A 27,203-nucleotide genomic window follows, 5' to 3' on the forward strand; every position below is an offset into this window, starting at 1 on the left:
TTCACCAGCACATTCAGAGGGGAAAACGATGTTACAAAATGTCTTTGCGGGTGAAATCTTTTACACAAGTAGAACATCTGAACAAGATCGTTAAACAAATACCTTAACCAAACTTGCATAGTATATGTGAATAATTTAAGTTTGCGGCAAACCTGAGATTTTGTTTCTCACTGTTATCTTCAGTAATTTTATTCTCCATCAACTGCATGTTAATCTCAAAAGAAATCACTCCTCTTTCATCAAAATAGAATATCACTCCAACTGAGATGATTGTCCTTGGCAACCTGAGGCATGAATATCTCAACTCAATGTTGCACGCTCCTTCCCATAGTTTTGACAGCAGTTGAACCACGTTTGTGATTAAGTGGAATCAATATGTGAAATAGCTTTGCTCTTGTCTGTTGCAAAAAGGAGGATCTCCGGGTAGCTATCCATTTTGTTTGATTTCCTATTACTATTCTGACGTGTCCTTCACTGCCATGCTGAGACAAACTCAGGTTGGAGGAGCAACACCTCATATTCCATCTGGGTAGCTTCCAACCTGATGGCAACAATATTGATTTCTCCAGCTTGCAGTAATTTCTCCCTTCTTTCTTTTTCCATTCCCTACTCTGGTTCCCCTCCTCCTTCCCTTTCTTCCATGGTCTACTATGCTCTCTTATCAGATTCTTTCTACTTCATCTCTTTACCTGTTCCACCTGACCCCTCCCAGCTTCTTCATCCCTCTCCCCTGCCCACCCACCTTCCCCCACACTTGGTTTCACCTAGCAAATGCCAGTTTGTCCTCCTATTCCTCGTACCACCTTCTAAACTGGCTTCTGCACCCTTCCTTTCTGGTCCTTATGAAGCATCTCAGTCTGAATCGTCGACTGTTTATCCCTCTCCATAGATACTGTCTAACTTGCTGAGTTCTTGCTGCCTTCAGTGTGCACTGCTCAAGGTTTCCAGTATTTTCAGAATCTCTTATGTTTATGAAATAGTCCTTATCCTGTGATTGGTTTAAGTTCGTACCAAAACCCGGCTGTATATAAGACAAGGCAGAGGAAATTAAGATTCTGTAATTTGAAAATCTCTAATTTGAAGGTCCCTGTAAAAATGTGATTTTGGGAGTGCAAATTTATTTGACAATTGGTCAAATGAAGCAAGAGATCCTGAGATAAACAGGTCCCAAAAACACTTAATACCTAGTTCATCCCAATCCTTAAAGACTTTATCAGTCATGGAAGGGATAAAAAAATAATTAAGGAGAATGGGAGATGATAATGAAAAATACACTAAACCAAAAAATTTTCTAAATTGAGACCAGATCCTTAAAGTTTGCTCAACAATTATGTTACCTGTTGTTTTATTTGCTGAAAAAGAGTATGATCCAAGAAGAGAGACAATAGAGGAATTTTTTACAGAATTAACTTCTAAGGAGACCCATGATGGGCAATCTTTATGATAAATATAATAGGACCAGAAAGTAATATTCCTTATATTGGCAGCCCAATAGTAAAACCTAAAATTGGGTAGGGCTAGTCCACCCATCTCTTTATTTCTTTGTAAGTAAACTTTACTTAAACGAGCTTGTTTATTATTCCAAATATAAGAGGTTGAAATTGAATCTAAAGAATCAAAGTACGTCTTAGGAATAAAAATAGGTAAGGCCTGAAAAAGATATAAAAATTTAAGAAGAATCTTCATTTTAATCGAATTAATTCGGCCAATTAGGGATAAAGAAAGAGGGGACCATTTAGAAAGCGTCTTTTTCACATAATTCAATAAGGGGTTTAAGTTTTCTTTAAATAAATTCTTGAAGTTTTTAGTAATTGTTACACCTAGATATGTAAATTGACCTGTAACAACTTTGAACGGAAATTTGGCATTTGATGACATTAAGTCATTTAAAGGAAGTAGCTCACTTTTATGTAGGTTCAGCTTATATCCTGAAAAAGAACTAAACTGGGAGATTAAAGAAAGAACCAAAGATAAAGAAGTTTCAGTGTTAGAGATAAAAAGTAAAATATCATCAGTGTATAATGAAATTTTATGAGACATACCTTCCCTTAGTATACCAGAAATGTCCTTAGATTCTCGAAGTGCTATTGCTAAGGGTTCTATAGCTAAAGCAAAAAGTAAAGGACTAAGAGGACATCCTTGTCTAGTTCCCCGCTGTAATTTAAAGGGCTTAGAAATTTGGGAGTTAGTAATAACCTGAGCGGTAGGAGACAAGTAGATTAATTTAACCCAACAAATAAAATTAGGCCGAAAATTAAACTCTTCTAAGGTCTTAAAAAGATAATTCCACGTAATCCTATCAAAGGCTTTTTCTGCATCTAAGGATAATATACACTCTGATTTTTTTTGGATGGTGAATATATCTCATTCAATAACTGATGTATTTTAAAATGTGAGTAATGATTTTTAATAAATCCTGTCTGGTCATGTGATATAATAGATGGTAGAATATTTTCAAGTCTTTGAGCTAAGATTTTGGATAAAATTTTTGCATCAACATTTAATAAAGAAATCGGTCTGTATGAAGAACATTCAGCTGGATTTTTAAGAATAAGAGAAATAAAAGCTTCATAAAAAGATTGAGGGAGTTTACCTGATTTAAAGGACTCTGATAAAACAGAGGATAAATAAGGTGTAAGTAATGTAGTGAAAGTTTTATAAAACTCCCCAGGAAAGCCATCAGGTCCTGGGGTCTTACCAGAATGCAAAGCACGTATAGCCTCAGCCACTTCTTCATTGGAAATAGGCTGATCTAACTGTGTTAGACTATCAGCAGACAATGTAGGAATATTGATATTACTGAAAAAAACATTCATATAGGTATCATCTGAAGAAGAGTCAGACTGATACAACTTAGGTAAAAGTCTTTAAATGCGTTGTTAATTTCAGAATGGTCGGATGTCTTAGTTCCATTATCTTTAAAATTTTCTGTGATTTGACGATTAATTGTAAAAGATTTTAAGCGATTGGCTAGTAAACTACCAGTTCTATCCCCGTGAATGTAAAATTGAGTTTTATCTCTCAACAGCTGTCGTTCAATTGGGTAAGTCAGCAGAAGATTATACTTGGATTGGATTTCAATACGCTTATTATATATACTTGGATCTGGAGATAGGGCATACTTTCAATCAAGATCTTTTAATATCGCTGCTAGGTCAGACCTTTCTTTGTCAGTTGCTGATTGTGAGTTGCTGAACAGTTTACAACTAGTATCAGTTGCATGTACTTGTGTAGCCATTAGATGTTACACTGTGTTTAGAACGAATAGTTGTTAAATAGCATCAGTTGTGTGTGTTTGTGTTCAAACAGCAGTGACTTTTGTCTCTGATAACTGGTGAGAAATAAGCAGTAAGTCTGTTCAGAATTATTCTGCTCACCTCGGTTTCAAGTGTTCACACCTGGAAATGCCAGAAACGGCTGGGAGTGAAAATGAAATGATTTCACTGCTTCAACAAGTTAGAAGAATCTGAGGGTATCAATGATATCTTGACTGTTACAATGAGAATGAAGATTTGGAGGATGCAATAATTGATAGCATTGTGTGAAGGCTGTCCTTTAACTCCACTTGCTGTCCGTGCTGGGTTTGTTCACTTACAGTGAATCTAAAATAATTGGCAACGTACACTAGATGAATTTCTCCATTGACTATTAGCAACAAATACAGTTTTTATAATGCAGTAGTACTATTGGTTCAGATGGTTCCATTTACTATCAGAGAATGTATACAGTATACAACCTGAAAGACTTGTCTTTGCAGACACCCACGAGAAACTGAACCTCAAAAGAATGAACGAAAGAAAAACGTTAGAACCCCAAAGCCCCCTCTCCCCCACCCAAGCAGCAGCAAGCATCAATCTTCCCCCTCCCCCTCCCGTTTCAGCAAAAAGCATTAGGACCCACCACCCACCAAGCAACAGCAAAGTTCCCAAAGAGAGACCATGATCTGCAGTCAACAGAAACTACTGTTTACCTGACAGTTTGACATTCCACAGTGTCTGTCTCTCTCCCCCTCCCGCACATAGAGAGGTATCACCCATTTCCAGGGTGAAATGGGAGAGTGACTATCTGCCGTATCACTTTTCCATATATCCGCCACAGCAAAATGCTGATGTTCCGTCTCCCGCAATGCCTCAATTCGCAACACTGGCCTGGAATCAGTCATCCACAGGGCTGGATAGTGTTCTAATTTGTTCTGCATTTTATTTAGATACATAATTTGTTACTCTGTTTGCCTTTTTTTAATATCTTTTTAGCTATTTCAGCTCCTTGGAGCAGTTCTGTTATTATGTCAAAAATGTACTGGTCCCGATGTGTCCCAATTGACAGTAAGACCATAATATATGGAAGCAGAAGTAGGCCGTTCGCCCCATCGAGTCTGCGTCACCATTCAATCATGGGCTGATCCAATTCTTCCAGTCATCCCCACTCCCCTGCCTTTGCCCCATACCCTTTGATGCCCTGGCTAATCAAGAACCTGTCTATCTCTGCCTAAAATACACCCAATGACTTGGCCTCCACAGCCGCTCGTGGCAACAAATTCCACAGATTTACCACCCTCTGGCTAAAGTAATTTCTCCGCATCTCAGTTCTAAATGGATGTCCTTCAATCCTGAAGTGATGCCTTCGTGACGTAGAATCCCCTACCATGGGAAATAACTTTGCCATATCTAATCTGTTTATACCTTTTTACATTCGGAATGATTCTATGAGAATCTCCCTGTTCTCCTGTACTCCAGGGAATACAGCCCAAGAGCTGCCAGACGTTCCACATATGATAACCCTTTCAATCCTGGAATCATTCTTGTGAATCTTCTCTGAACCCACTGCAAAGTCAGTATATCCTTTCTAAAATAAGGAGTCCAGAACTGCACACAATACTCCGTGTGGTCTCACGAGTGCCTTATAGAGCCTTGACATCACATCCGTGCTCTTATATTCTATACCTCCAGAAATGAATGCCAACATTGCATTCGCCTTCTTAATAACTGACTCAACCTGGAGGTTAACCTTTAGGGTATCTTGCACAAGGACTCACAAGTCCTTTTGCATCTCAGCATTTTGAATTTTCTCCCCATCTAAATAATAGTCTACCTGTTTATTTCTTCCACCAAAGTGCATGACCATACACTTTCCAACATTGTATTTCATTTGCCACTTCTTCACCCATTCCCCTGAACTATCTAAGTCTCATTGTTTCCTCAACATTGTTTCCTCAATCTCTCTGTTTCCTCAACACTACCTACTCCAACACCTATCACTGGCAAACTTAACCACAAATCCATTAATACTGTAGCCAAAATCATTGCCATACATCGTAAAAAGCAGCAGTCCCAAAACCGACCCCTGTGGAACTCCACTGGTAACCAGCAGCCAGCCAGAATAGGGTCCCTTTATTCCCACTCTCTTGTTTTCTGCCGACCAGCCAATGCTCCACCAACACTGGTAACCTCCCTGTAATTTCATGGGCTCTTATCTTGTTAAGTAGCCTCATGTGCAGTACCTTGTCAAAGGCCTTCTGAAAATCCAAGTACAACACGTCTACTGCATCTCCTTTGTCTACCCTGCTTGTAATTTCCTCAAAGAATCGCAGTAGGTTTGTTGGGCAGGATTTTCCTTTCAGGAAACCATGCTGGCTTTGGCCTATCTTGTCATGTGCTTCCAGGTACTCTGTAAGCTCATTCCTAACAATCGATTCCAACAACTTTGCAACCACTGATGTCAGGCTAACAGGTCTATAGATTCCTTTCTGCTGCCTCCCACCCTTCTTAAATAGCGAAGTAACATGCAATTTTCAGTCATCCGGTACAATGCTAGAATCTATTGATACTTGAAAAATCATCCTTAATGCCTCCACAATCTCTCCAGCTACTTCCTGTAGAACCCAAGTGTGCATTCCATCAGGTCCAGGAGATTTATCTGCCCTCAGACCATTAAGCTTCCTGAGCACCTTCTCAGTCACAATTTTCACTGCATCAACTTCACTTTCCTGACACTCTTGAATGTTTGGTATACTGCAGATGTCTTCCACTGTGAAGACTAATGCAAAATACGCATTCAATTCCTCTGCCATCTCTGCATCTCTCATTACAATATCTCTGGCGAAATTTTGTATTGGTCCTATATCTACCCTCAATTCTCTTTTACCTGTTATATACTTAAAAAAAAGCTTTTAATATCTTCTTTGATATTAGTCGCCAGCTTCCTTTCATAATTCATCTTTTCCTTCCTAATGACCTTCTTGGTTTCCTTCTGCAAGTTTTCAAAAGCTTCCCAATCCTCTATCTTCCCACTATCTCTGGCTTCCTTGATTGCCCTCTCTTTTGCTTTTACTTTGGCTCTGATTTCACTTGTCAGTCCTTCTTCCATTCTAAAATTTCTTCTTATTTGGAATATATCTGTCTAGCACTACCCTCATTTTTTGCAGAAACTCCAGCCATTGCCACTCGCCATCCTTCCTGCAAATGTCCCTTTCCAGTCAACTTCGGCCAATTCCCTCCTCATGCCATTGTAATTACCTTTATTCCACTGAAATACCGGCATACTGGATTTTACTTTTTCCCTCTCAAATTTCAATGTGAACTAGATCCTATTGTGATCACTGTTCCCTAAGGGTTCTTTTAAGCTCTTTTATCACCTCTGGATCATTGCACAACATCCAATCCAGCACAGCCTATCCCCTAGTGGGCTCAATTACAAGTTGTTCTAAAAAGCCATCCCTTAGACTGTACAAATTCTCTCTCTTGAGGTCCAGTACTGGCCTGGTTTTCCCAATCCACTTTCATGTTAAAATCCCCAATGATTATCATGACATTGCCTTTCTGACACGCCGTTTCTATCTCCTGCTGTAATTTGTAATCCACTCCCGGCTGCTGTTTGGAGGCCTGTATACAACTGCCATTGGCAATGTACCCTTGCCATTTATTAACTCAACCCATAGAGAATTGACTGGAATCCACTGTATTGTGGAAATGTTTCCTTTTTCTGCTTCTCCCTCAATATCCCTCAAATTCTCTCATTATAACTCTATTTCTTACATGTACTTCCTTGCTCACCGACTACACTTACAGATTTCCTAAATAAGACCAATTAAAGTTGTGGGTTCTATAAATTCTTCAGTGACAGGAAGACCCACCGAAAACAGTGTTTGGACCTCCCACATCTATTTTGTGCAATGGCCCCTGCTGCACCTTAAAGGCCCAGTGCAGAGTTTGGGGTTGGGGGTGTGGTGTGGCTTGCAGTGAGGGGAGACCATTGCAGGTGAGGAATAACCAGGACCATGAAAGTTGGGTCAGGATATTGGAGGAAGTGGGTGTACTAGGCTAGACGACTCAGAATGAACCACTGGGGTGGGCAGTTGGTCGTCAGAATCATGCTCATGTGGGGATCATGACAGCGATTAAAGAGAGTCATCTTGGAGAGCACTTCACTGCAAAAATATACCAGCAGTGTCTTCAAAATCCTGCCAAGCCCTGGTTTCCTCCCAAGGTCCAAAGTCACACTAGTTAGTAGGTTAATTGGTCATTGTAAATAGCCCCGTGATTAGTGTTAAATCAGGCGTTGTCGGGGGTTGTTGGGAGGTACGGCTCGAAGGGCTGGAAAGGCTGGTTCCACACTGTATCTCTAAATAAAAAATAAGTAAAACAGGCCCCCAAGTGTAAAGTTAAGGTAAAAATACAATGTATAATGTTTATTAAGACGTTCAGTAAAATTCATATTAAATTCAAATTTTATTACTAATGTGTAAAAACATTAATTCAATGCATGTTAAAAGCATTTTACAGGTTAACTATTATGCAGATGCAAAATAAATGAAATGTGAAAGAAGTTCAGCATCCAGGAAGCACATTTTAGAACCATGATGTTGCAGAATTTCCAATGTTAACTCTGTCAGTATTGGAAGGAAAGTGAGGTGACAAAATATATTTTCAATAATATTTTAAAATATTTCTGGAAAAACTAAAGTTGCACATAAAGATTGTGTTAAAGTCTTGGCTTGAGGGATATTAGCAGATGTAATGATGGACAACTATTACAAAAGACTACAGATGCTGGAATCCGGAGTGAAAATAACCAAATTGCTGGAGGAATAGAGCAGGTCAAGCAACATCTGTAGAGGCAAAAGAAGGGAGATCTGATGCAGGATCATGTCCCAAAACTTTGACCTAGCCTTTGCCTCATTGGTGCTGCTTGACCCACTAAGTTCCTCCAGCAGCTTGTTAGTTGCCATTTTAACGCTGGATAACATTCACTCTAAGAGTGCTAACTGATCTGCATTGTACTTTCAACATGTAATGTATTTGTTTCTTTAATGAAATTAATTCATTATCAAGAAAGGGGGTGAGGGCAGCAACTTTATTTATTTTATTGATATTTCAAGTTTGTTTAATGTCCTTTCCTGTACACAAGTGTAAATGAGAATGAAATAATTGTTACTCCGGATCTGATGCAGCACACAAGAAACACAATAATTGGGGAGAGTTTGAACTAGAATTGCTGGCGGGTTGGGAACCGAACTGAAGTGACGGAGGAAAGAGAGGTTGGTTCACAAATGGAGAAGGCTTGGAGACAGTGTGAAAGGGAGGATAGGCAGGAGAGAAGGGACACACTCAGACTGATGTTTTGAGATGTGTCTAATGCGAGGGGTATTATGAATAAAATGGATGAGCTTAGAGCATGAATCAGTACTTGGAACTATGATGTTGTGGCCATTACTGAGACTTGGATGGTGCAGGGGCAGGAATGGCTACTTGAAGTGCCAGGCTTTAGATGTTTCAGAAAGGACAGGGAGGAGGGCAAGAGAGGTGGGGGTGTGACACTGTTGGTCAGAGATAGTGTCACGGCTGCAGAAAAGGAGGAAGTCATGGAGGGGTTGTCTACGGTGTCTCTGTGGGTGGAAGTTAGGAATAGGAAGGGGTCATTAACTCTACTATGTGTTTTTTATAGACCACCCAATAGTAACAGGGACTTTGAGGAGCAGATAGGGAGACAGATTCTGGAAAGGAGTAATAATAACAGGGTTGTTGTAGTGGGAGATTTTAATTTCCCAAATATTGATTGGCATCTCCCTAGAGTGAGGGGTTTAGATGGGGTAGAGTTTGTTAGGTGTGTTCAGGAAGGTTTCTTGACACAATATGTAGATAAGCCTACAAGAGGAGAGGCTGTACTTGATCTTGTATTGGGAAATGAACCTGGTCAGGTGTCAGATCTCTCAGTGGGAGAGCATTTTGGAGATAGTGATCACAATTCTATCTCCTTTACCATAGCATTGGAGAGGGATAGGAACAGACAAGTTAGGGAAACGTTTAATTGGAGTAAGGGGAAATATGAGACTATCAGGCAGGAACTTGGAAGCATAAATTGGAAACGATGTTCTCAGGGAAATGTATGGAAGAAATGTGGCTAATGTTAAGGAGATATTTGCGTGGGGTTCTGAGTAGGTACAGTACGTTCCAATGAGACATGGAAAGGATGGTAGGATACAAGATCCATGGTGTACAAAGGCTGTTGTAAATCTAGTCAAGAAGAAAAGAAGAGCTTACAAAAGGTTCAAATATCTAGATAATGATAGGAATTTAGTAGATTATAAGGCTAGCAGGAAGGAGCTTAAGAATGAAATTAGGAGAGCCAGAAGGGGCCATGATAAGGCCTTGGCAGACAGGATTAAGGAAAATCCCAAGGCATTCTACAAGTATGTGAAGAGTGAGAGAATAGGACCAATCCAATGTGACAGTGGAAAAGTGTGTATGGAACTGGAGGAAATAGCTGAGGTAGTTAATGAATACTTTGCTTCAGTATTCACTATGGAAATGTATCTTGGCAATTGTAGGGATGACGTGCAGTGGACTGAAAAGCTTGAGCATGTAGATATTGAGGAAGAGGATGTGATGGAGCTTTTGGAAAGCATCAAGTTGTATAAGTCACCGGGATCGGATGGGATGTACCCCAGGCTACTGTGGGAAGTGAGGGAGGGGATTGCTGAGCTTCTGGCAAAGGTTCCGGAGGATTGGAGGGTTGCGGATGTTGTTCCCTTATTCAAGAAAGGAAGTAGAGATAGCCCAGGAAGTTGTAGGCCAGTGAGTCTTACTTCAGTGGTTGGTAAGTTGATGGAGAAGATCCTGAGAGGCAAGATTTATAAACATTTGGGAAGGCATAGTATGAGTAGGAATAGTCAGCAAGGCTTTGTCGTGCCTTACAAGCCTGATTGAATTTTTTGAGGATGTGACTAAATACATTGATGATGGAAGAGCAGTAGATGTAGTGTATATGGATTTCAGCAAGGCATTTGATGAGGTACCCTATGCAGGCTTATTGAGAAAGTAAGGAGGCATGGGATCCAAGGGGACATTGCTTTGTGGATCCAGAACTGGCTTGCCACAGAAGGCAAAGAGTGGTTGCAGACGGGTCATATTCTGCATGGAGGCCAGTGACCAGTGGTGTGCCTCAGGGATCTGTTCTGGGACCTGTACTCTTTGTGACTTCTATAAATAACCTGAATGACGACGTGGAGGGATGGGTTAGTAAACTTGCTGATGACACAAAGGTTGGGGGTGTGGAGGGCTGTCAGAGGTTACAACGGGACATTGATAGGATGCAAAACTGGGCTGAGAAGTGGCAGATGGAGTTCAACCCATATAAGTGTGGAGTGGTTCATTTTGGAAGGTCAAATATGATAGCAGAGTATAGCATTAATGGTAGGACTGTTGGCAGTGTGGAGGATCAGAGGGATCTTGGGGTCCAAGTCCATAGGACATTCAAAGCTGCTACGCAGGTTGACTCTGTGGTTAAGAAGGCCTACGGTGCATTGGCCTTCATCAATCATGGGACTGAGTTTAGGAGCGGAGAGGTAATGTTGCAGCTATATAGGACCCTGGTCAGACCCTACTTGGAGTACTGTGCTCAATTCTGTTCATCTCACTACAGGAAGGACGTATAACCCATAGAAAGAGTGCAGAGGAGATTTACAAGGATGTTGCCTGGATTGGGGAGCATGCCCTATGAGAACAGGTTGAATGAACTTGGCCTTTTCTCCTCAGAGCGACGGAGGATGAGAGGTGACCTGATAAAGGTGTACAAGATAATGAGAGGCATTGATTGTGTGTATAGTCAGAGGCTTTTCCCCAGGGCTGAAATGGCTGGCAGGAGAGGTGCTTGGAAGCAGGTACAGAGGAGATGTCAGGGTTAAGTTTTTTGCGCAGAGAGTGGTGAGTGTGTGGAATGGGCTGCCAGCGGCGGTGGTGGAGGTTGAAACGATAGGGTCTTTTAAGAGACTCCTGGATGGCTACATGGAGCTTAGAAAAATAGAGGGCTATGGGTAAAGCCTAGGTAGTTCCAAGGTCGTGGCATGTTCGGTACAGCTTTGTGGGCCGAAGGGCCTGTATTGTGCTGTGGGTTTTCTATGTTTCCAAACAAAAACACTATAAATATAAAGACATAAGACCTTTGTCCAAGTTAAATGGCAAAAGAAAGACTTGATATTTGTCATTGCCAGCATTAAATTTATTTGAGCTGTAATTACAATACCAAAGTCATTTCTTAAATGGTTATTTACCTCATCATGAGAAATCTACATGAACATATGGGTTCTGGATCACACCAAATTCCAGCTGGAACCATTACACTATTCCATTTAAGGAACAGTAGCTCTGCACTTGTATAGTAAGTTGTCACATCTGAAATTTGTGCCCTATAACCAATTTAGAGAGTAGAACCTGTCAGTTTATTTTCCCACTGTCCTATTCTAGCTAAAATTTCTCATTGTCAGCACTGGAGGTCAAGGACACCACACCATATTAGATCTGGCACAGGTTTTGAGTCCTCTTTATTATCAGCTCTGAACTGTCTGACTAACAATGAGAAAGTAAAGATTAAAGATTATATGGTCTTAGCTTAATGTTTTAAAATATTTGTGTATTTTAGTTAACATTTATTAAAAGCTTTAACAATATGTTAATTTATTTCAATTGTTTACTTCAATTTTGGTGTTGTGGACTGATTCCTCCAGCAGGGAATTGCTGCCCATGGTCCCTCATCATCATACTTAACATTGCCTGGAGGATTTAGCTAACTGGCACTGTGTATACCAGAGTAGGGAAGTACTCTTTTATAAGTAACAAGGCTTCAGGCAGTACTGTGAGATAGTCATTTCTAAATCCTCCTTAACAGATGACAAAGTTCAGGATGGGCTTTGCTGGCTGTAACTGATTTTTAACAGGTTCTAATCTTTGACCTGGGAACTATTAGCTAAACTTAACTAAAACTATTAAAAATAGGTAACTAATTAAAGCAGTATTATTTTGAAGATATATTCTGAAGATAATATATGAAGATAATTTATTTTATGTAAAGTACTCATTAATATTACTGCCATACACAGCAGGTCCCAAATAAATTTTCACTGGCTATCCTTCAATATGTCAAGAACTGAGACAATTCACTCAATCTTCATGACTGAAAAAATACTCCATTACTTTCAAAATTGTTTACAGCCTTCTTTTGATTATTCTTATAGTATCTGATGAAAATCTTAGCTAGCGTCTGGCTAAAGATAACTGGTAATTTTGTTATTTCATTGGAAAGTACATATTGTTACCTGCCTCAAATATTTAAGTATGGAAACCATAAAAATATTTATGATACCCTACAGGTCTACAGAAAATAAGGTCCAATCTGAGGCTGTAACAGGTAAAAATGCAACAGAATTACATTCATCATCAACAGAACTGGAACAGATACCAACAACACAGGTAACATAAATTTATATTGTATATCAAGAACAGATTTCAAGAAAATGTGTAACAAAAATTGTGCGGTATTTTGTGTTTTAAAAATATACAATGACATTCTCAGGGCATGTGGCCAAAACTAGATGATGGTTTTGACACCTGTCTGTCAATTTTAACTCCGCACTGGCTTTGGAGTGGGATGACTAATAACCCTCTGAAGTTTCAGATCAGGGAATTTTAACAACAGGCCTCATTTGCACTTGGCCTCCTTGGTGAACTCAGGAAAAACGAACTAGCTGCTTGCAAACAGAAGTGTATTTGGGCAGGAGATCTAATTTCAAACGGCCTGGTGCGAATGAGCTGCGTTTTTTTTTACAATAATCTGCTGGTTTCATAGTCTTTTTCCACTTCTTTAGCTAATTAAATATTCTAATTAGAAAATCAGAATACTTGTAATTTAGTTTTACTTAACAATCACCAACAGTCATGCAACTTTTAAGTACTACATTCATTCAAAAATAGGTTGCCTCCCAAACTTTTTTAATGTGGTTAAATACATAAAGTCATAAGGAAGTCGTACCGCATATTTGCCTTTATAGGTCGGGGCACTGAGTATAGAAATTGGAAGTCATGTTGCTGCTGTAAAAAAAAACTTTGGTTAGGTCACACTTAGAGTATTGTGCGCAATGCAGTGCGGTTCTGACTGTCACATTACGGAAAGGATGTATAAACTTTGGAGAGGGTGCAAAGGACATTCACCAAGATGTTACCTGGATTAGAGATCATTAGCTATCGGCAGAGCTTGGACAAATTTGGATTGTTTTCTCTGGAACATCAAAGGCTGAGAGGTGACCTGACTGAGAAGCATGGGTAAAGGGTGGAAATGTCAAATACTAGAGGGCATAGACTTGGAAGTTCGAAGTGAAATTTATTATCAGAGTACATACATGTAACCACATACAACCCCAAGCTTCTTTTTCTGCGCACATACTTGGCAAATCTATAGAACAGTTAACTGTAACCAGTAAACATCAGGAACTGTTAACTGCAAACAAATTGTGCAAATGCAGATACAAATAAATAGCAATAGATAATGAACATTCAATAACAATATAACAGAGTCCTTAAATGAGTGTAGCTATCCCCTTTTGTTCAAGAGCCTGATCGTTGAGAGGTAGCAACCGTTCTTGAACCTGGTGGTGCGAGTCCTGAGGCTCCAATACCTTCTACCTGATGGCAGCAGCAAGAAAAAAGAATGGCCCGGGTTCTGGGGTGCTTTGATGATGGATGCTGCTTTTCTATGGCAACGTTTTATGTAGATGTGCTCATTGGTTGGGTGGGTTTTACCCATGATGTACCAGGCCAGATCTACTACCTCTTGTAGGATGTTCCGCTGCAAGGTGTCGGTGTTCCCGTGCCAGGCTGTGATGTAGCCAGTCAGCACACTTTCCACCACACATCTGAAGAAATTTCCCAATGTTTTTGATGACATGCTGAATCTCTGCAGACTCCTGAGGAAGTGGAGTTGCTGTTGTGCATTCTTCACAGTTATATGATGGGTCCAGGAGGGTCCTCTGAGATAGTGACACCCAGGAATTTAAAGTTACTGACCCTCTCCACCTCTGACCCTTTGAGTACTGGCTCACGGAACATAGGTTTTCCTCTTCTGAAGTCAACAATCAGTTCCTTGGTTGTATTGACATTGCGGTGAAAGGGGCAAAGTTTAAAGGGGATTTGAATGCATTTTTTTCACACAGTGTGTAAGGTGCCTAGGATATGTTGCTGGGCAGGTGATGGAAGCAGATGTTATAGTGGTGCTTAAAAGGCATTTAGAAAGACAAGGGACAGAGTGATAAAAACATGCAAGTAAATAGGATTAAATTAAGTTGACACCACTCTCAGCACAGACATTGTGTGTTGAAGGATCTCTTGTATTGTACACTTCTAAAAATGCCCTTTAAATTAGAATTTAGTTTCTACTGTGCTTCCCTAAGTTAATATTTACATTGCTTATGACAGTCAATTTAAATATTATGTAAATCTTTTAAAAAGTGCATGTTTTTAAAGTTGTTATTTTTTTTATTTACAGCATATATGTAAGTTCTAATTTTGTGTCCCTGTAACACACTAGAATCGGATGGCCAAGGAACAACGTTGGGGAAGTGCACTACTAACTCGAAACCAGTCAACAGAGGAAGAGTTTGAAAGAGCAAAGGCAGCAGTTGAGGTTTCTGAATTTCTCCATCCTGTTTTCTCTGACATTAGAATATAGAAATTAACAGTAGGATTCTTCGTATCTTAGAAATATAAGAAGTACATTCGCTTGTAACCTAGGTTACAATGTGGCACTGTTTTTGGTGCTGGGCAATCCATTCGTAGTTTATTTTCCCAAATGAGTTGGAAGGTGGAGGCTTTCATCCTGGTTCAGCTGTATTTGCAATTTGAGTTCTGGTTCCTCTTTAACACCTAACACACACAGAACTCCAGATGTTATTCCCATGGCAAACAATATGTAATGTCTGCATAAACAGGCAATCTCATCTGCCTCTGAAATTTAAAGGTGGATGGTAAACTGGACCCTTGACGTCACAACCTGCCTTGTCATGGCCTAGCACCTTGTTACCTGCGTACCCTGCACTTCTGCAACTATAACACCTTATTCTGCTGTAATTGCTTTCCCTTGCACTACCTCAATGCAATGTTGTAATGAAGTGGTCTGTATAGATGGCATGCAAAGTAAATATTTGCACTGTACGTCAGTACATGTGATGATACTGGGTCCTAAACCGGCATCAGAAACTGACTTGGACTAGGTCCATGTTAATTCGTTGAATTATTTATTCCTCGGGCTTGCAATTCCAACCACTGGCACTCCTCCTTCAAACCTACCCATGTCCTACATGCATTGAAAATAATCCTTAATCTATATTGCATTTGTTACACTACCTTGTATGTCATGCACTTTGTTGATTTGTGGCAGCAGTACAGCAAACCCAGTTACCCTACGGAAGACTCTGCAATGACCACTTTGTGTACCCGTGCATGAAGGTCCTGGTCGTTTCAGTTGGGTTCTTCAGAAAGCTTCAGAAACTTGCAAATTACACATCCATTCAGCATGCAGGAGTCTTTTGGTTATTGTCCTTCTCGTTCTTTCTAAACTGTAATAATGCCACCTGTCTGTTTTCCGTCTTCCTGGATCATGTTTCATTTGGGCTTCTGCACTTACTCAGTCAGCAGTAGTATGTCATACATTTCCAGAATCACAGAATTGCAGATGCTGTTGTTGCTCGTGTTCCCTTTTACTTCATCTATTGCAACTTTGATTTTTTACAGTGGCCTTATGAATACAATGTGAAACTATATCAAATTTGATTTATTTAGTCCTCTTTAATTTTGTAATGTTGATGCTAACTAGCAACTCAGCCAGCCTTCGGCTTTCTTTCTGTATAATATTCTGATGATCAGACTTTAAACAGGTAGCACTCTTTCTTTTAATCTGTAAATGGTATTGACCGAATGAGGTTCTTAAGCAGCATTGTTGGAGCAGATGAGCATGTTTCGTGATGTGCCCATTAATACATAAAATTTGAGCTTCCATCTCATTGTGCAGAACTAATTTAATCCTCTACTGGCTTATTCATATTAATCAGCCCTAATATTGTGTGGCTTGTACCAGCGAAAGCTTGCTGGAGCTGACAGAAGCTATCACTGGACCATTTGAGGAGAAATGTTCATTGCCCAGAACTGGCAACTGGTCCCCAGATTTGAAATGCTTGACATGATAGATGACTGCACTGAAATGAGGGTTCACACAACTGGTATTACCAGAGGTGTGATGCACACGTATATTCATGAGCTCAAGGTCAGCATACAACCATTAAATTCCATCTCCCAACAGTGGCATCACTAGCCTCACAGACTACTATAAGTTGTCTCACTCCCATAATGAAAACTTATTTCTATCAAGACTTGTACTGTAACATTCATAAGATCTACCACATTCTTACAGTCCTACCATTGAGGCTGTAGGTTAACCATGGATGTTTTGCCCTTTCTCAAAGTGCAGGCCAGGGCAGCACAACATAGTGAACAAGCTGTTGCCCATGTATGAGTCTCCCTCACCTCTCCACACAGCTGATGAATCGAAAGGAACGGCAGAGACCGATACGGTTTGGCACAAGCTGCATTGCGGGAGTTTACAGTCAGCATTGAACTCAACATAGGACTCCATCTCCAGAACCTTCCTCATGGTTTATTCCCGAAGCTTTCCCCATGAGTGGGTGTAGCCACAAAGCAGTGGAGGTTTGAGATCTAGAGTTTTACTTCTCCTAGTTAAGCTTCCAACCATGGCTAATGAAGTCCATCTGCCCAAAGCAACTGGTTTTAAGGCACACATAAGCTGCCTTTGGCTTTTTTCCTGTCAGTAGAAATGGTTCTGCCAGATTAGCAGCAAGCCACACGTGAAGGCCAAGAGCTGGATTTGGTTGTCAGAGGCTATTTGAGAAAATTTAATAGATAGTGAGAGCTTATCACTACTAACAATCCCTTCCCCAGCTATAATAACCTTAAGAAAACAGTCCTACCATGACTGAAAGATTTAAACCCAGATTTGATAGCTTCCACATACTACCAAATATACAATTTGCTCACGGACAGTTTCCTTGTCTTTCTTGGGAGAAGGTAACACATAACTAGTGCCAGCGACAACAGACTGGAGGAGCAAATGTGTGCTGGGAGTTATTGTGAATGGCTCGTGACGGGTGGCATGCTGTCTTCTTGTTACTACCACCAGGGAGGAGGTAGAGGAGCCTGAAGACTCCCAGTCAATGATTCAGAAACTACTTCTGTCCCTAAACCATCAGAATGCTGAATGGGGCATGAATGCTACCATGTTATTTCTTTTATTTTTGCACGACTTATTTTGTAATTTATAATAAAGGAAAACTTTTTTTGCGTGACTCGTGTTTTACTGCTATCTTACATGTACTTCATGCAGTGTATGAGTGTTGATAATGTGGCCCTGGAGGAACACTGTTTCATTTGCCTGTATTCATGTATGGCTGAATGACAATTAAACTTGATAAGCTCAGTGGCTTCTTCCCCCTTCATTTTTAGTGCTGCTGAAGGGTCCCAGTCCAAAGTCGACTGTTTATTCCCCTCTGTTGATGTTGCCTGACCTACTGAGTTCCTCCAGCATTTTGCGTGTGCTATGTGCAAATAGTGGCTTGCAACCAGAGCTGTAGGAAAGGCCAGGCAAAGTGCCAGGAAAGCAAGGTCACACACAAGCCTTGTTCCAAATGACTCCGAGAAGAAAATAGACCAGCCTGAGAGAAAGACCAATAGGCTACATGACTAATTTTTGGTAATTGAGTGCTAACAGTTGTCCTGTCATTTTAACAGGTAATTCCAAGACATAATTCCTGCACTGATCAGAAACTAATAGCCTGGCATCCCAGTATACAAAACCATGGGAAAAAATCTGCAATCTAATACACTAATAGCTATCAATGCTCATGATTTAAATTATTTTCCCAAATACTTAATCAGTTCCTGTATATCTATAATGCTGCTTAGAGCTGTAGAAAAGGAGATTGTTAGGGCGTATCCTGGAGTTAGAGTATGTAGCAAATATTAATTTCACCAGCAACCAATATTCAGACATGAATGTGGATTGTAGATTGAATTTAAAATGCAGTCCTGAACAATAGTTTTCCTGATGTTAATTGTAAACTAGACAATGCTGATTAACATTCATTTGGGGTGTCTGGGGTGTGGGTGCGTAAAAGGAAGTGTGCGAGAGTTGTATGTAATTCAAAGGAAGCTTTGCGGATACATTGTAATGGTAGAATTGTCCTGCTATTACCTTTGACCTTTAGCATATGAAAATGTCGTGTAATATTGGGTCAGGAGGCCTCTTCTTACAAGAGTGTCTCAATATGATGCCTGTGGTTCTAATTCTGACTTCAGTGTCTGCCTGTTGACTTTGTTCACGTTACAACAGAGACTTCTGTCCTTCACCTTTGCTGGATAGAGGTGAAGTATTAACTGTAGATCAAGTATTCATCTCTTTTTGCGCTATAATACATTTTCCACTGTAGCTGCTGGTGTCCTTCAGGCTCCACAGTTACTCAAAGAAAATCTCTTTGAAGCCAATCCTGGAATGATGCTGTTGTTTTATGTAAGCAACAGAAGGTGGGTGTTTTCCATTTCCTTTTTTATTAGCATTCACCATCAATTTCAGTTTTAGCTGGCAAGTACTTCAGTGTACAGTGACACACCAGCTTAATTAAACATCTGATGTTTATGAATTGTTGTCAAGAGTTCTCAGGTGTTTTTCAATCTCAGTTTTCCTTTATCTTCCCCCCCCCCCCCCCAGTCTGACACAGAATTCTGGGATAAAATGCAAGATGAATGGGAAGAAATGGCACGGAGAAACTGGATTGCAGGAAGTGAGCAGCCACCAACAAATACAACTGTCTCCCCACATGAGAAGGTAATTTTCTGCTGAATAATCAAACGATAGCAAGTAAGTGAGCAGTTAAAGCAGCAAATGAATAAGAAATGGGGGTGGAAGGAGTTCAACAGATATTAATTGAATGGAGTTGAGTTTAGTAATTCATAATTGAATTGTTGCAATCTGGTAAATACTTAGTTAATATTGGATGAATTTACACTATTAAGATGTGTATCAGGTAGCGAACTAATTGAATTGACTATTTCATACATCCATTGTGTACATGAGTAAAAATCTTTACGTTACGTCTCCATCTAGATGTGCAATTTGTAGTAAATATGTACAACAGGGCAGTCAATATAGCATAGAAGTTGGTAGAAGGGTTTAGTTCTAAACAGCTGGCTATTAACAATACTTAACATTTTTAATAATACTAACTTTTTGCTGCAGGGCTATTATTTTCACACTGACAATCCCTATAAAGACTGGCCCAATGCATTTGAGGAAGCATTGAAGAAACAGAAGGAGGGAGATCTGCCCAATGCTGTCTTACTGTTAGAATCAGCTGTTTTGCAGGACCCCTACGATGCAGAGGTAGGCTGACAATGTGTACTATTTACATGTTTCAAAAGGTAAAGTTCACTCAACCCAGTGTGGCCGTCTGCTGCTGTAGCCCATTCATTCACTTGGTTCGATACATTGTGCATTCAGAGATGCTCTTCTGCACACCGCTGTTGTAATGTGTGGTTATTTAACTTACTGTCACTTTTCTGTGACCATTTTCCTCTGACCTCTCTCCTTATCATCCATAGAGCTGCTGTTTGATGGATACTTGTATTTTGCACCATTCTCTGTAAACTCTAGAGACTGTGGTGCATGAAAATCCCAGGAAGTCAGCAGTTTCTGAGATACTCCAACCAACCGTTCTGGCACAGTGAGATCAATGAATGAAACAATCATTTCATAATCAAAAAAAAGGAGAAAATCTGCAGGTGCTGGAGATCCAAAGCAGCACACACAAAATGCTGGAGGAACTCAGCAGCCCAGGCAGCATCTATGGAAAAGAATAAACAGTCAATTTTTCAGGCCGAGACCCTTCATCAAGACTAATGAAGGGTCTTTGCCTGAGATGTTGGCTGTTTACTCTTTTCCATAGATGTGGCCTGGCCTGCTGGGTTCCTCCAGCATTTTGTGTGTATTCCATGATCAAAATCACTTAGATCAGATTTTCCCCCATTCTGATGTTTGGTCTGAACAACTGAACCTCTTGACCATGTCTGCATGCTTTTATGCATTGAGTTGCTGCTACGTAATTGGGTGTTAGACATTTGCATTAATGAGCAGGTGTACCTAATAAAGTGACTACTGAGTGTAGACCAATGATCATTTGAGTTGAAATAAAATATAACTCTGTGATACTGATGTTTCACAAGCACAAGTTTGTTTCAATAACCAGTCAGCTTCAACAATACTGTCCATGGCCTGAAGCTCATTCTGTGTGTGACTAGGACCAATTCAGGCTGATTTTTAAGGTTTAGCACTGTACACAACAAATGTTTAACTATACAGTTGATCACTCTGGATAATCACTCTCTCTACCACCAGCTCAGAATGGCTGCAATATATAACCAAGAAAATACAATGCTAGATTTTGCCAAGAGTTTTTCAGCAGCTCACCCGGAACTCATCACCTCTACCAGCTGAGGGCCAGGGCAGCAGGTGCTTGAGAGGGAAACCACGTGAATAATTCATTTTCAATTTACACACTTCCCTGTCACTGTTCCTTTGTTGAAGTTTTTCAGAATCCTGGAATACCTTGCATATCCGCACTCCGGGACAAATTAATTCAAGGAAACTCCATCAGGTCTGCCTTTTGCAACCTTTTCCTCGCGACTGACAAACCTGGACTGGCTGGCAAGCACAGAGTAACAAAACCACAAGTGGTGTAGGAACACAAATGATGGAGCCAACGCCAGAGTCATGATCCAGAGCATCGGCTACCCTAGCACTCTGTTGGGGAACAGATTTTTTGGCATATCTATTCAAGTAGAAGTGCTTGGAGCCGTGATGGCTCCAGTCACATCTTGCACTGCAGCAGCTGAGCATTGCGTGTCCACTGCCTGCAATGTAGTGAGGCAATACCTACAAAAGAGAAGGGTTTAGGTTTTTTTTCATCCCAGTTCTCAGTCCATAACCATGTAGGTTACAACTCATTGAACAATCATCCAGGCATGACAAAGTTCTTGCTCCCACATTACCCTTTTGCCATTGTGTTCAGACTCTCTGTGCTTGTTATATCGTCTCACTAGGATAAGTTAAGGGTTTTGAGGATTGATTATTCAAGAAGTCACTTTTCACTGAGCTGGTGCACCATCGGCATGCTACTTTTAATCAGCTTGCCGTGTGAATGATTGCACCGTTTGTACTTTTGGAGGGCAAAGAATGTCAAGTAGAGGGCAAACAGCAGAATGTTAGCACACGTCCTTAAAGCAGAGGAAACCATTCAGCCCATAAATCCCATGTCAATTCAGAGCCACCAGTGCTGTTTCCCCCTCTCTCACCCATAACCCTGTAAATTATTCTCTGTCATGTCCATCATCTCCCTTCTTAGTCTTTTTGTGACGTTAACTAAGGGGTAATTTACCGTAGACAGTTGGGATGTGGGAGGTAACCAGTGTGTCTGGTGTCTTGCAGAGAAAGTGCAAATTCCATCCAAAGAATAGCATCAAAACCAGGACCTCAAGACTCGTGAGGCAGCAGCACTCTGCTTGCCTGTGCTGGTCTGCACGTGGAAGCTGTACTAGCCTTGAATATATGGCCATAACATGATGCAGCACAGCGAGATGTCCTATCATCCACATCTCTCTCTTTACCTCTTTCTCTTTCTACCTTTTCCAGCTAATTCATTTGGAGATCAGTCCAAATAAAAATGTCTTCCTTTGTTTTGCAGTGCTCAGATTTCCCTTAACAGACAAAATTTGTGACTTGAAATACCTGGGGGCTTTTAGAACAGATAGCATGAATTGATTTTAAAAATAAGGTCGATTTTCAGGTTTGTCATAGAAGGAGAAGGAAGAAAAAGTCAGGAAGTTCCAGGAGAATTCTGAGCAATTTAACACTGGGGATGTACTGAAGAACAGAACAGCAGGAACAGAGAATTCCTGGAACATGCTTGTTAGAACTGTTAACTCTTTATGTTCTTTCTAGCTTCTGCACCTTTAATTTTTCTAGCTGCTTATACCATATACTTCATCAAAAAGTTCATCTCTATGAAAATGGACATTTACTCAACTAATCTGAAGGCAGATGTAGCTTTTTATAAGTTTTTCTACTAATTTGCATATCGCAGGAGGACATTATTTCTGTATAACAAGGAATGTATGCTGGACATCTTCTGTTGCAAATAAACCTACTTGTAAAATTCCTTATAGATTTAGCTCTGTGCGCAATGTCGCAAATCCAGAGCAGCAAGATGGTTGAAATGTAAAATGTTATACTCCACTGGCATTTTGTTTTGTATTTTAACTACCTTCTATTTATATTTCCTGTAATTATTTGCTGTTTTAGCCTGAAATATCTGATCTGTTAATAAAGGATTATACAGGAGGTATTTGTCATTACTTTTGATGTATAGAAAGAGGGAACGGTTATCCAATATGTACAAAATGCCTACTTTCACTTCACAGCAGACAAAATTACCCCAGGAGCTTAAAAATCAAGCAACTATAGTTTTTAGAAATCCGGAATAAAAGCAGAAAATAATGCAAGTACTTGGGTAAGGGTTATTTGAGGAGAGAGAAACACAGGAGTTAATATTTCAGGTCACCAATCCTTTCACCCGTAATAGGAAAAATTAGTAATCAAACCTGTTTTAAGTTGCAGGACTTATGTAAGTCACTTGAACTGTGAATCAAGATCCCCCTTTTATCAGCAAAACTTTTAGGAGAGTTTTTTTTCTATTTTTAGTACGTGATTATAAAGATTTATTTTATTATGGATGCGTTAAACTTATTGCTTCTGTTCACACAGGCCTGGCAGTACCTGGGCACTACCCAAGCAGATAATGAAAATGAACAAGCTGCAATTGTTGCTCTCCAGAGGTAAATCCTAACAAACCATTAAAACTTCTTTTAATATCGTGTATGTGGCTTACGGATCAAAGTAATTTGTATTCAGTTAATAAAAATTCATTTAATAGCAGAAAAACACGGCTATAGGTTTGTAGAAGTATAGAAATATATAAGATCTTCCTCAAGAACTGGGAAAAATAACATGACTATCATTAAATTACTGCAATTATACATGCTTTGATTATCTACTTTATAAGGGATGTACTTAAAAAAAAAAGTCATATATTTAAAAAAGTCTGCAAGAATGATGATATTTCTAAATCTACAGTGAAATAAACTAAATTGAAAATGAATCAGAATCTGGTTTTATTATCACTGACATATTTATTGTTTTATGACAGCAGTATATTAAAAACTTGCTGTAACTTAAAAAAAGCGAAGTAACTAAATAAGCAATGAAAAAAGAGAGCAAAGCATGAGGCAGTTTTCATGTATTCATGGTCTATTCATAAATTTGATGTCCGAGGGGAGGAATCTATTCCTAAAACATTGAGTGCGTTTCTTCCGGCTCATGTACCTCCTCCTTAATGGTAGCAAAGAGGATATATCCTGGATGGTGAGGGTCCTTAATGATGTTTGTTGCCTTCTTGAGGCATTGCCTTTTGAAGATGTCCTTGATTGTGATGAGACTAGTGGCCATGATAGAGCTGTGTTTCCAGTCCTGTCCATTGGAGCCTCCTTACCAGGTGGTGAAGTAGACAATCAGAATGCTCTCAATGGTATATCTATAGAAATGTGTTAGTCTTTGATGACATACCAAATCTCTTCAGACTCCTAATGAAGTATACCCAGTGGCGCACCTTCTTTGTCATTGTGTCAATATTTTGGGTCCGGGATAGATTTCAGAGATGTTGACACCCAGGAACTTGAAATGCCCACCCTTTCTGTTGTTGACCATTGATGAGGACTTGTGTGCGATCTCCCAGTTTCTTGCTCTTCCTGATGTTGAGCGCAAGGTTGTTGCTGTGACACCACTCAACTCGCCGATCCATCTCACTCCTGTACACCTTCTCCTCAAAATAATTGTTAAAATAATTTGTTTCACTCGTTTATTGCTGGTTTTGTACGTAGTAGCTTTCGCTATCATTGAACTTTCCCGTACGGGCTTTCAAATTGACCCTTGAAATTGACAAAGTACAGCAACTAGAGAGAAACATCCATCATCAACACAAAATTCAGCAAGCTGCAGTTAGAGCTAAATTTCATCATAATTAATGGATGAGTTCAAATTTCTGTACATCAACCCCATCTAGTTAAGAAAAAGAATTGATGGACTGATAATTAGCACAAAGTAGAATATCGCGAAACATGCAAGAATGTTAAAGCAGGTGACCATGTTTCCAAGTGTCAGTGGCACAGCTTATAGAATTCCTGCCTCAGCAGTAGCACTAGGGGTTCCATCTTGACCTCTGGTGCTGTCTTATGAGGATTTTCTATTTTCTTCCTTTGACCGTGTGGATTTCTTGGGTGCTGTAGTTTCTTCTCAAAGATGTGCAGGGTTAGGATAATTGTCTGCTTTAGATTGTTCCTGGATAGAACCGTCAGAGGACTGATGGGAATGTGGGGAGAGTCGTTTACAGCAATAATTAGTGCAGGAATATGATTTCTCTGGGAGCAGACATAGACTTGTTGGGCCAACTAATGTTGTACCAAGATGAGTGGAAATTGGGAAGATTGCTTATTTGTTGATTTCACTTTGCCATCTCCAGGGACCATAATGGGCAAGATAGTGATAGTTCCCACAAGTTGTTAGAGTCGAACCAAAGTCTTCTATTAGAGACCGAATCATTCAACTGGCCTCTTCCATCATCTCTGCCTCCAACCTGACTCTGACTAACAGCATGCCTATAAGAAGAAACAGGAGCAGCAATAGGTGCAGCCCGTTACCTTATAAGTAAAATCCTGTCTAATCTTCTATACCTGCTGTGCTTTCCTGTCCGATCCTGTATCTCTTTAGTTCCTTAGCATTACAAATCAGTTGGTCTTGGACGTATAAAAAAAAGTCTGACTAAGAGAATTCCAAAGATTCATAGTCCTTTGAGTAGAAAGCTCCATATCACTTCAGTCCAAACCCTTTCCCTGAGGTTATGACACACTCCAATTTTACATTCTGAAATTAGGGACACAGCACCAACACTGTCAAGTCCTCTGAGGCCTTCAAATATTAAAAAAGATCAGTTTTCATTCATCTAATCTGAGAATATAGATTCAGATTTGGTTTGCACAAAGGAGGTGCTGGGGGCAGATTGCAAGTGTGACCACACATTCCAGCACTACCATGTTCAGAAGAACCACATCAGCAATAGTAATACCAACATCAAAACAAAACAACAGAATAAAACATGACCACAACCAGTACTTTCCTAAACCTCCCACCCACCCACACAGGCAGACTTCCAATCCCAGGACAGCCCCCCTCTGGGCCACTAGCCCTTCAGCCTGGACTTTCAGACACAGACATTGTGCCTCCAACTCCAGTCCCTGGCCTGACCTCGAAAACATGACCTTTGGGCTTCTCCTCCAGACTCACTGATTTTGGCCTTTGACCTCTCAGGCTTTCTACTCACTGTTTTACTTAATCACTCAATCAGTAAATATTGAGAGACTGAAGTGATAATGGGGTTAATGTAAGAAAGTGCAAAGAATATAATAAAGAAAAATATTAAGGACCTCTAATGTTACTATTGCTGTTTTCTATAGTTTAGCTAATCTGGTATTGTCTGATATAACAGTACTAATTCTAACTAATCTGGAATGCTGATTTGAATAAATATATTTTTGAATATTACATAAAAAATGAGTAATGCCTACCATTGTTGGAAATGTGAACTACAGACTCTTATTTGCTGTAACTATGCATTGTCATCTCAGTACAATTATTGATACTGAAGGTAGTGAAAGATTGTCATTATGCACGTTTCCTTGAATACACTAAACAATTACTTCCTGTTATTATCTATACCTAATGCTAAATAAACTTCATTTGGTACTAATAAATTGTTCCTTGAAGTACTATAAAATCTCCACCAAGCTATGTCTTTCTTTCTGTAATAGCTGTCCTCAGTCTCCTGATGTACATGGCTATTTCTGAGCATTCAGTTTGATGTAAAATTAAAACTGTAGGGCCACAACAGTCTTTGAAAGAACTGTGTTTTCATTTTGTTTTTCTAGATGTCTAGAGCTGCAGTCTTGTAACCTGGATGCCCTAATGGCATTAGCAGTAAGTCTCACCAACATTGGTCTGCAACAAGAAGCCAGTGATGCCCTAAAAAATTGGATTAGACACAACCCCAAGTACAAGTACCTCATAAGGGGGAAAACTGGCTCTCCAGCTCCTGGAAGAGGGGAATCCAAAGAAACAGCGGGAAGGTAAATACAAATCAATATTTTGGAAACTGGTGAAGTATTTGTTTTGAAAAACTTAAATTACTGCAAAGTCACAAAATGCACTGTTATACATAATTTACATCTGACTGCAGCTGTGAATCATGTATAAATGGAAAAACATTCTCATTTAATTGATACTCAATAACTTTAAATCTTTTTAGTTTGTTCCTTGCAGAAGTAAAAGACCTGTTTTTGAAAGCAGCTCATCAGAATTCAGATGGAATAGATCCAGACCTGCAGACTGGACTAGGTGTGCTTTTCAATCTCAGTGGAGAATATGACAAAGCTGTTGAAGCATTCAATGCTGCCCTCACAATTAGACCACAGGTAAAATCTTACTGTTTTAATTAACTGGACGCTAACATTACTTCAACCCATTCCAGCATGATTTCAGTTTTAGATCAGGATTGTTCATTTTTCATTAAATTTTAGAAGCTAATTCAGAAATGAACTCTAATAAAGTAAAATGCCTAAATTTAGTATCTAAAATGGTTCAATATTCATTCACTC

The 27,203-nt window shown here is 39.8% G+C and overlaps 1 protein-coding gene across 5 annotated transcripts in view; it reads left to right on the forward strand.

Moving 5' to 3' along the window:
- The window catches only part of pex5la (peroxisomal biogenesis factor 5-like a), a 163,691-nt gene that overhangs the window by 123,631 nt on the left and 12,857 nt on the right, over positions 1-27,203 (forward strand). For 4 of the 5 annotated variants that reach the window (XM_059945808.1, XM_059945820.1, XM_059945817.1 and 1 more), the window contains 8 exons: positions 3,029-3,043; positions 12,644-12,743; positions 14,854-14,949; positions 19,099-19,215; positions 19,627-19,770; positions 23,206-23,276; positions 26,478-26,675; positions 26,855-27,020. In XM_059945808.1, the coding sequence (XP_059801791.1) occupies positions 3,029-3,043; positions 12,644-12,743; positions 14,854-14,949; positions 19,099-19,215; positions 19,627-19,770; positions 23,206-23,276; positions 26,478-26,675; positions 26,855-27,020 (907 nt within the window). The remainder of the gene's footprint in view (positions 1-3,028; positions 3,044-12,643; positions 12,744-14,853; positions 14,950-19,098; positions 19,216-19,626; positions 19,771-23,205; positions 23,277-26,477; positions 26,676-26,854; positions 27,021-27,203) is intronic. The other variant, XM_059945813.1, reaches the window with a different exon arrangement.

Source organism: Hypanus sabinus, chromosome 2 (assembly GCF_030144855.1).
Source record: "Hypanus sabinus isolate sHypSab1 chromosome 2, sHypSab1.hap1, whole genome shotgun sequence".
NCBI lineage: Eukaryota > Metazoa > Chordata > Chondrichthyes > Myliobatiformes > Dasyatidae > Hypanus > Hypanus sabinus.